The sequence below is a fragment of the Belonocnema kinseyi genome, chromosome 6 (genome assembly GCF_010883055.1).
Source record: "Belonocnema kinseyi isolate 2016_QV_RU_SX_M_011 chromosome 6, B_treatae_v1, whole genome shotgun sequence".
NCBI classification, from domain to species: domain Eukaryota; kingdom Metazoa; phylum Arthropoda; class Insecta; order Hymenoptera; family Cynipidae; genus Belonocnema; species Belonocnema kinseyi.
The window spans coordinates 35513681-35524567 of NC_046662.1; the positions used below are offsets into that span (position 1 = coordinate 35513681).

The 10887-nt window shown below is 26.9% G+C and overlaps 2 protein-coding genes across 4 annotated transcripts in view; one reads left to right on the forward strand and one right to left on the reverse strand.

The window, feature by feature from the left end:
- LOC117174835 overlaps positions 1–2646 on the reverse strand; it is a 10241-nt gene extending 7595 nt beyond the window's left edge. The window contains exon 1 of one of the 2 annotated variants that reach the window (XM_033364219.1): positions 2400–2646. In XM_033364219.1, coding sequence (XP_033220110.1) covers positions 2400–2567 — 168 coding nt within the window. In that variant the 5' untranslated portion in view covers positions 2568–2646. The remainder of the gene's footprint in view (positions 1–2399) is intronic. The other variant, XM_033364218.1, reaches the window with a different exon arrangement.
- Positions 2647–5250: 2604 nt separating this feature from the next.
- The window catches only part of LOC117175698 (phospholipid scramblase 2-like), a 9541-nt gene continuing 3904 nt past the window's right edge, over positions 5251–10887 (forward strand). For both annotated transcript variants that reach the window (XM_033365443.1, XM_033365444.1), the window contains exons 1-4: positions 5251–5345; positions 5561–5671; positions 5762–5902; positions 9838–10049. In XM_033365443.1, coding sequence (XP_033221334.1) covers positions 5258–5345; positions 5561–5671; positions 5762–5902; positions 9838–10049 — 552 coding nt within the window. In that variant the 5' untranslated portion in view covers positions 5251–5257. The remainder of the gene's footprint in view (positions 5346–5560; positions 5672–5761; positions 5903–9837; positions 10050–10887) is intronic.

The following is a 10887-nucleotide window of genomic DNA, read 5'->3' on the forward strand; positions in this document are numbered from 1 at the left end:
TCCCCTCATTTACTCTCACTTGCGCTATTTCCTCCTTATTTCCCACCACGTCCCCTATTTTCCCTCCCAAATTTTCCCTCACCTACCCTACTACACCACCCGTCATTTCCTTTTAGTTGTGCTACTTTTCCATCCCAAATGTACTACTATCTGTCCCAGAATTTCCCCTACTTCCTGCCATCTAATTCCTCAAATTTCTTCTACTTTTCTTCTCATTTCCTCTACTTCCAAGACCCTAATCTCCCCTACTTCACTTATTCCCCCATTTACCCTCCCCTTATTTCCCGCACGTCCCCTATCCTAATTTCCCCTTCACTTCACCCTTTCCATCATTTTCCGTACTACCCCTCCCATAATTTCCTCTCATCCCCATTTTTTAAATAAGATCTTCTCAAGTTTGCGGATCATAAAAAAAAAAATTGCACCGATTTCATTTTAGTTAAAAATTCCAAAATTTGGTAGAAAATGTAACTGTCTTGTCGAAAATCCTTCTTTTTTTTATAGGAAATTCATCTTCTTCTTTGAAAATTCAACGATGTGGTCAACACTTCGTGTATTTTATTGAGAATCCGTCTTTTTTTGGTAGAAAAATAATATTCGTAGTTGAAATTTCATTTTTTAAATTAAAAATTCGTCTTTTTGATTTTAAAATTAGTTTCTTTTTTGATTACAAATGCGTATGCTTTGGCAGGAATCAACTTTTTTTTATTGCAAAAAGAAAATATTATTTCGATAAAACATAAATCTTACAATTTTTGTTGATAAATCTTCTTGTTCAGTTGAAAATTCCACTAATTGGTTGAAATTTAAACTGCTTTGTTAATTCATAATAAACCGTAAGATTTACGCCCCCGCCCGCTTCTCTCCAAAAATTGTCTTGCGTAACTTTTGGATGTGCCCTAAATAAATTCACAAAAAAGTATGGTCAGGAAAATTTTAGAAAAAAAATGCACGTATTTTATCCACGGACCAATTCGAAATGCCGATTAAAACTGCCATAAAAAATTCTTTTTAAGGCAGATTTCAGAAGTTGTAAACTCACTATCGCGTTGACGTTTAATTTTAAAGAGTGTTAGCGAGTAGAAATTGGACCAGCAGGAATTCACCTCAGAGGCTCGGGGTTCGATCCCTGAGCCGGTACCTCTAGAAATTTTTCAATGTACCTTTACCGAGGTTCTGGTGGTTCGGAACCCACCTTAAGCTGTAGGTCCCCCAATCGTGTATTTGACTGCAACCCAGTCCGTCAATGATGGGGTAAAAACCAGGCTTTGTCCAATATGTCTGGACAGGCTGCTCTCATCAGATCACTTGATTGCATTATAAAAATGCGTCCGTGACTGATCATATATAACGGGACAGCCCCGTGCAAAAATTTATTAATTAATTATTAATTATTATAATAATAATTTTTTAATGCCATTAATTTTCGGAAATTTACAAAATTACCAAAAATGTTCAAAAATTAGCAAAATTTGCTGTAATTTCTGAGATTGATGCCGGAAAAAATATTGCATGTTGCGCGCGCGTAAACTTTTTCTGGCTCGAGTGATGTTCCCAAAAGAAGCAGTGGGTTTGCCTACGGCTCACCTTCAGTTTCGTCTTCAACTTGCCTTCAGCTCGTCTACGAGTCGCCTGAAACTACGCCTTCGGCTCGCCTATGTTCTGCCGACTACTTCTGCCAAAATCATCTTCCTCGTCTAAAAAAACAAGTTTTACACACCTACCACATAAACTACTATTAAGGAATTTCAAGGATTGTGAGGGTTTCTAAGGCATTTTAAGAGATTTAAAGAGATTTCCTAATACATATTTTAATTGAACTCACTGGATGCAAAAGGATTTGTAGCGATATTGAAGTACACTTTGTTTACACTCAAGTGTAAACAAATAAAAGCGGAGCGGGCTATAATGAGTTAGTTCCCACCCACCGTCATCCCCAAAATCGGCGCTATAGGAGAGTTTCACTGTATTTTCACGAATTTTAAGGATTTCAGGAGGTTTCAATGGGATTTGGAAGACTCGCAACCCCAAGTAAGGATACGTAGGAATGTTGCCCCCCCCCCCTCCCGCGCGAAAAAGTGTTACGCAATTAATGGACGCTCCTAAGCCAACATAAAAAAAAGTTGTGATTTGAATTTGAAAATTCCAAGTTTTGATTTTTCAATCAAAAATTATGTGAATGTTGATATTGTCAATATAGAATACAATATTTATTATTATTTAGTATTTTTTTAAATGCTGTATTACCATTCGAAAAGAATTTTTTCTTTTTACCAGCAAAATAGTAAAGAATTTTTTTAACTATTTTGTGAAAAATCTATACGGTCCATATTATGAGGTTTGCAAAGGCTCAACATTTTATTACAAATTACATGTAATATAAAATAAAATCGATTTACTTGAGAAGGTTGACAAGTCAGACCAAATCTGACGATTTCTTGATTTTCAATTTTTTTCCAAATAAGTTCTTTCTGGCTAATTGCTTCATGATTGTATATTCGAACAGTCAAAAGTAATTTTTTTCTAAAGTCCAAAGATTTCAAAGCCACTTTTCTCCACAATGACATTTTCTTCACTTGGCGATCACTTCGTCAAACGCAACGCGAATTTTTATTGACAACTTAATACAAAATCGAGAAAAAAAAACAAAATCAGGGGTGTATTTGATATGGCGAAATAGATTTAACCTATTTTCTTGAAGAATTTTGGTTATTTAATCTAACAGCAGAATTTATGGAGCCGCCAAATTAATTCAGCTTTTGCTAAAGGGACTTCATTTATATAATCAATGGAAAAAATTAAAAACCCATGAAAAATAAAATTCTAACGCTGTAAAATTCCCAAAAAAGGGTTTTTTATTCGAAATAGAAAATTCACGTGATTATATCATTTCTAACAATTTAAAATCCCCAGACGTTTGAAAACTATTAAAATAAAAGTTTCCCTGATTTAAAATTGTCGATCATTTATTCCCGAATTAGAAAATTCCGGAAATAAAATTGCCGGCATTATAAAATATCCGGCTCTTTCAAGTTGCTGATACATGAAAACTCCCGAATCTAAACAATCAAAAAATACTTTCAATAATAAATAATAGAATAATACATAACATACTTTTGTATTAAAATATTTTTATGTTATTTATTATTGAAACCAATTTTTGAATGTTTAGATTCGGGAATTTCTTCATTTGGAAATTTTGCTTAATCAGCAATTTCATAGTGTTGGATTTTTTTTAAATGTCGTCAATTTTATTTTGTAAATTATATTATTTGTCCATTTTCCCATTCGGGAACTTTAAATTGTGGATAATTCTATGATTTCGGGAATTTTCTTTTAGAATATTTTCTTTTTCGTGAATTTTACAGTATCGGAAATTTTTCTTTTTTCACATTTTTCATTCGTTCCAAATTTTCATATAATGAAAATCTCGATTGTTTATAATATTACCGAATATTCCTGAAGATCAATTGCAGGCATAAAAAATATCCGAGATTATAAAATTTCCAACACAGGAAAATTTCCAATAAATAAAATTCCCAAATCTAAACAATTTAAAAGTTGTCTTTACATTAAATAAATAATTAAATCAAAAATATATTCGTCAATAAAAATGATTTTATTTTATTATTAATTTATTATTATTATTTTATATAATTTCCTGTTTCGGAAATTTTATAGTTTTGAATATTTAATCATTTTGGTTATTTTATTGGCACGACCAGAAATAGAAAATATTTTTAATTTAAATTCCTGAAATTATAAAATTGCCGAAATATAAAAATCCCAAATTGGAAAATTCCCGAAGAGTTTGTAATATTGCCGAATTAAAAAATTCCCAACTGATTCCAATATTGCCAAATTTGAAAATTTCCAAATCAGAAAATTCGATACAGAACATCACCGATTTATAAAATATCTACCACTAAAAAATTAAATAAATTGCTTTTTTAATCAATATTATATATTCATTAAAAATACAATAATGAAATAGTTTAGTAAATAAATTCTTTTTAAAATATTTCTTGTATTTTTTAATTATTGTTTGAAATAATAATAATTGATCAAGAATCTACAAATGCAAGTTTTTTAATGTTCATAATAGTTTTTTTTAATTATTGCTCTTGTAGCGTAAATATTTTTCTTGCATTGCTCTTTTGTATTGAATTTTTTTTAATTATTATTTTTATTTCCAATGCAAACAACGATTTTTTTTAATACATTGAACATTCACAAAATGTCTTCCTTTATCAAATTATTTCATTATTGCATTTTTATTGATTTCTTAATTTTGAATTCGCTAATGTTATAATAAATTTTTCGAGAAATTTATTATTTTAAAAAAGGGCATCTTGCAGTATCAGGAATTTTATTTCTTAGGATTTTTCAGTCGTCCTATCTTATTTCTGGACATATCCATCATCGAGAAGCATTAAGTTCGTTAATATTATAAGTTGTTGGGAATTCTATCATTTGTTAATTTTCCCATTCTGGAATTTCTAACTGTCGACAAATTTATAATTTCGAGAATTTTCTATTTCGAAACTTTCATCAGCTTTTATTCAGCTTTTAGGATAATATATTATTGTTTTCATAGATTCTACCAAGTTCGACTAGAGTCAAACTTAGTAAGAAAAAGTTGTACAATTTCAAAAATGTGTACCTAATTGCAATTTTTTAAAATAAACATTATTTGCTTTTAAATAGCATGAAGTAACAATATTTCAATATGTCGGCAAAATTCTATTGAGATGATTGTGGAGACTTGCATTTAAAAGGAGACTAAGAAATTTGAAAAATGCTAATTATTTTCGGTTATTGAAATTTTCCAAAAGCCTCCAAATTTGACGTCTTTCTTGAAATATTTTTCTATGAAATTAACCTTTTTTCTTTAACTCAGGCTTATCATACGCAGAATTTTTATTATCTTTCGTAAAAGTATCAGGAAAAAATTTTCAATTTGATTTTAGAAAAATTAAGGGATTTTATAACAAAAGCTGATTAAACATAGACTCTTCCATCATTTCTGATGATAGTTTTCGTTTTTCTGATTTCCTTTACGCAGAAAAATATTTTTTTCTTGCTTTGACTTGTAGATTTTGAAAAAAATATAGCTGTTCAAAAACTTAATGTAACTGTGATAAATGTTCAGGCAGAAATTGAACAATTATATCGATGACGAAAAGAAGATAATATTTATCGTTCTCAAAGATAAGATATAATCGAAGATAGTATATTGCAGTCATAAACCAATGTCATGCAGAAATGTCACGAGCAAACGACAGTGAATTTTCTCCTAAAATACCATCGCAAGCTGGTATATTTCAAAGCAATGGCTATATATAGTTAAGCTAAATTTTCATATAAAGTCACGTACTCGTCCAATCTATGGACCAAGAAAAAATTCTGCTTCAATTTTTTTTATTGCGAATTTTAACTTGTTTGGATTTCGTTTTTCCATTTATGAAGAAATAAGTAATTTTCCAGATAATAAGGAAAATTTTATAATGGTACAAAATTAGAGCAAATTACGAAATATTTTGAATTATTTTTATTCTAGACATTCAAATCGAAGAAGGACAATTGAGGAATATTACAAATGGAGTTTTCGATACGAGGCCAATTTTTTCACAATCTACAATCATCACTTCACCACCTTTCAATCAAAGAGGTTGATATAAAAATTATGATAATTTATACATTTAAAAAAAAATTATTTTTCTGGTACTCATAATAATAAAATAATTTTCAAACATCGTAGGTCCTAATCGAAGACCAATTCCCGTAATTACTTCTGATTGGTTTTCCACGCCACGATCACAACTTAGTGTTCTTTCGGGAACATATTTTTTATCTGGAGTAGAACAATTAGAAGTTCAGAGAATTTTCGACTTGAGTACATGTAAGTTTTATTTTTTTTATTTAATGATTTCATTTATTGAAAAATTATTATTCTTATCATAAATTCTTGCGCATCACATTTGTAAAATATGGAAATTTTAAATATATTTTCTGCGCTCTAAATTTTAATCAATAGAACGTAACTGATTTTCAGTTAAATTTTAGTAATTGCTGTAGCTAGAATTTATTCACTGTCGAATAGTAAAAGTATACACTGATTAATAATTATTGTTATTGCTATATAGGCACGCGCAATATCCGAATTCATAATTATATATTTCTTAAACCTTTTGAATTTTAATGATCCTAACAAACGAATTTAATGCAAGAAATATTTTATTTATTTATATTCTTTGTGAAAAGTGAAACTCTATAATTATTTGAATATGGATAATATGAGAGTTTTTTAGCTAATATTTTTAAAGTATTAAGAATTACCTTCCATTTTTATTAAACTATTATTCTTTAGTATATAATTCATGAAAATTCCTATTTAATTATCGCAGGCTTCACTTTCCCCTTTTCTATATTTTCCCAATTAAGTACGAAATAAATTAATACAACCCAGTAAGAAAATCCAACTATTTTATGTTCAAAATTATTTATTTTTTGTTACGATTTTTTTTTGGGATTAGAATTTAACTTTTTGGTTGAAAATTAACTTTTTTATTCAAAATTCATATGTTTCTATTGAAAGTATAACCGTTTTTTAGACAATTTATCCCAAATTAACCTTTTTTTTGTTTATAAAGACAACTTTTTGGTTAAACATAATCTCTTTTGGTTGATGATTCAACCACTTTGTTGGAAATTCGTTTGATATCTGTTTGAAAATTGAATTTTTAACGTTAAATTCATGTTTCTTTTGTTAAATTAATTTTTTGAACTTCAAATGTAACTATATTCCATTATTCTTTTTTTATTTAGAAATTAAACTATTTTGTTGGAAATTAACTGTTTGTTGAAAATAAATTTTTTTATGGTTAAAGATTCAAAGTATAAGTTGAAAGTTGAAAGTTTATAATTTTAGTTGAGAAGTCATGTCTTTTGTTAAAAGCTTATAATATAGTATATTAAATTTTTTTGTCGTAGGAAATTATTGTTTTTGTTGTAAATTCAACTATGTATTTGATAAAAAGTTGATACTGTTGTTGTTTTTGATAATTTGTTACAAATTAATTTTTTTTGTTAAAGATTTTAAATTTTGAGTTACAATTTCATATTTTTGTTTGGAAATTTAACTAGTATTTGGTTAAAAGAATTTATTCTCGTATTTTCTTTTTAAAAATCACCTTATTTCTCTGTTTTTAAAGCATTTTGACCTGTGTAGACTGTTCTCGATACAGTGGAAATTTTCTTTTTTTTTTAGAAAAGTCAGATTTTCACAATGTGTTTTACCATTTTCATCAATAAAATTAAAAAAATAACTGATTTATCAGTTGACATCCTAAGTATTGTTTTAATTAGCTGAATTTTTACTAATTTACCTATATTTCGAGCTTTGTTTAAACATAGATTCATGTCCGCCTAATTTTTTTTATTACAACAAATTAAGTAATTTTTACGTGAATTTGACGAAGAATGTAATATTTTAACCAAATTATATTAATTAAAGAAGCGAGTGACAATTTGTAAATTTATAAAATTTCATGAAGGTTTCATAAAATCCTATCTGATAAAATTGATAGAACGGAATTAATTTTAGGCAATTTCGTAAATCACAATTTCCATATGAGGAGTTTTGATTTCTGAAAGAGAAAATTTGAATTACATATAAATGATTCTTTAATAATGAAAGCAACAATTCTGTTCTTCTGTTCAAAAGATATTTCTATTATTAGAATTTATGATTAGACCAAATATTTCCAAGATTCTTAAAAAATAATCTGGAAGAATAATTTTAAGGCAATATTTTAAAAGGTCTTAGAACAATAAAAAAGATTTCTAGAATTTGCAAAAACGAATCCGTCAGATTGTAAGATAATTTTAAGAATAATTTAAGTTAGTTTAAAAGATGTTTGACAAGTTTCTAAGAGCATGAAAATATTTTAAAACTTTGAAGGATTTCCGAAAATTTATAAATGATTTTTAAAAAAGTTTCACTAGCCAAAAAGTCCTAAATATGTTTTAAAATTGTAAAATAAAAAAAATTCTTAGGAATTTTCTAGCCACTTTTTCAAAATATCTGAAATCTTCAAAAACCTTTTTGAATTTTTTTGAGGAAGCTAGGAAAATGATATTCACATAACTTTTAATCAAATAAGCAAAGAAACTTGAAAAGTAAATAGTTATTTGAAAATTTCCTTTTGTATTATTACTTATTTTTTCCTTAAAACTATATTTCGCCTAAAATTTATTTTCCTTTCTTAAGTGAAAAATCTTTTTTGTTTGAAAATTCATCAATTTTATAGAAAATTCGTCTTTTGATCTAAAAATTCACCCATTTTTGTAGAAATGCCATCTTGTTTATTAAAATTGCAACTGTTTGGCTTAAAATAGAAATATTTTTTGGTTGAGGATTCAACTACTTTGACAAAAATTAGTTTCGTCTTTTTTATTGAGGAGTTAACTGTTTTGTTTAAAATTATTTTTTTTTGTATGAATGCCACTGATTTTTATTTAAAATAAAAATCTTCTATTAAAATATTAACTATTTTGTTGTTGAACATTCAAATGTTTTGTTTAAATTTAAATAAATTAAATTGATTTATTTATATAAATTTAAATCTATATATTTGGTTAAAAATTAACTTTTTTGTTGAAAATTTATATTTTCGGGTTAAAGATTCAACTTTTTTAATAGATAATTCATCTCTTTTGGAAAATATTGAATTTTTTTGGGTCAAAAATACAACTATTTAAAAACCAATTTTCTTTTATTGAGGATTCAACTATTCTGTTGAAAATTTTTTTATATGACTTCAACTGTTCTTGATTTAAAATAAAACTCTGTTGGGATTTAAATATCATCTGTATTAGACTGTAGTTTTCAAAAATAATTTTGAATTTTCACAATAATCATAGGAAAATTATATTAATATTATCTCAAAAAGAAATAAACAATAATGCCTGAAAAATATAAAAAATTCTTTAAATTTAAAATAAATAAATTGTCTACTAAAAAAGGTACATTTTCAAGCAAAAATGAAAGTTACATTTTTAATTAAAGAATTAATTTTTTAAAAAAATTCAACATAAATAATTAAATTTTTAACCAAAAAAAATGAATGTTCAAGTAAGGTGATAAATTTACAACCAAAAATAGAGTAATTAAATTTTCAGTCAAGAAAATTTGTTTCGACGACAAAAAATCATAACAAAATAGTTGAGTTTTCAACCAAAAAAATTCATTTTTAAACAAAAAGATGCACTTTTCACCAAAAAGATTAATATTTTACCATAAAAGACGAATTTTCAGCAAAATATATGAATTTTCAAAGAAAAAGTTGAGTTCAACTAAAAAAGACGAATTTTCAACCAAAAAGTTGAATCCTCAATAAAAAAAGATTATTTTTTAACCAAACAGTTGCATTTTTAATTTTAAAAAATAGTTTTTCATCAATAGCATATTAATTTTTTAACCTAAAAGACGAATTTTCAACAAAAGACTTGAATTTTCCACGAAAAAGAATGACTTTTGAACAAAATTCTTGAATTTAAACCAAACAAAATTTTAACCACAAGATAAATTCTCACCAAAAAAATGATAAAATAAAAAAATGTTATGTTCTCGAGTGGCGTGGTGAAATAAATTTGTTTTTTGTTGGAATGAACTTAGCGAGAACTTAGTGAGATTTTTTTGGTGAAGAGTGGCGAAAATCCTGAAATATAAAAGATTATAGGGAATTTGGAGAAAAATAAGGGGGAAAGTGGCAGTAGGGGATTGAATTTGATCACCGTAATACTAAAGTTGGGAAATTTTATTTTTATTGGCAGTGCTGGGTACATACAATAAGGGAAACCAGTATAGGGTCAAGGTACCAAGGGCAGAGACTATATTTCTGGCCATTGAATCTTCAACTGAAAGTCAACGACGATTTTTAAAGTCTTCCAGGCCGTTTACTCTGAATATTTTAGATCCATCTGGAGAAACGGCTTTTACGATAGGAAAAAATGTTGGATGGGGATGTTTACCGGGATGGTTGCATGTGAGTAGCCACTTTAAAATATTATAGCTAGAATAAAATGTACTTTTTCTACTAAAAGCTTTCCTGGAACAAAGAATATTATTATTCACATTTCAGTTGAAAATTAATCCCCCCTACCTCGTCCCAAAAATATTCGAACCAAAAGGATAAATTTTCAAAAATTAATTTTCTAACAAATAGTTGAATTTTCAACTTATAATGGATAAATTTTCAACCAAAAATGGAATTATTCGATTTACAGTTAAATAAATTAATTTTAAACTAAAAAAAAAGCGAATTTTCAGTAAAACAGTCTCGAAAATATTTCAATTTTCAACCAAAGAGATGGATCTTCAACTAATAAATAGAATTTTTAATAAAGCCGTTTAACTTTGAAACAAGTATTTGAAATTTCGCCTTTTTTCTGTCTTGGATGAAAACATTTTTTTAATTGAAAATTTGTCTTTTTGGTTTAAAAATTCATCATATTAGTTGAATTTTTACCTCTTTGATTGAAAAATCGGGCTATTTAGTTGAAAATTAGTTGTCTTTTTTGTTAAAATTTAATTTTTCACTGATTTTTTCTGTTTTTGGTGGAAAATTGACAATTTTTATTTAAAAAATCGTTTTGTTTTTTAGAAAACTAATCTTATTGGTTTGAAATTTCCTCTTTTTTAATTAAAAATGCAACTGTTTGGCTCAAAACTACCTTTGTATTAAAAATTCAACTGTTTTACAGAAAATTCGTCTTTTGGCTTTAAAATACGAGGGTAGTTCAATAAGTCCTTAGAATGAAGTATAAAAACAATTTTTTTTGGGTAAATTTTTTTTAATTTTTCAACATAATCTCCTTGGAGCT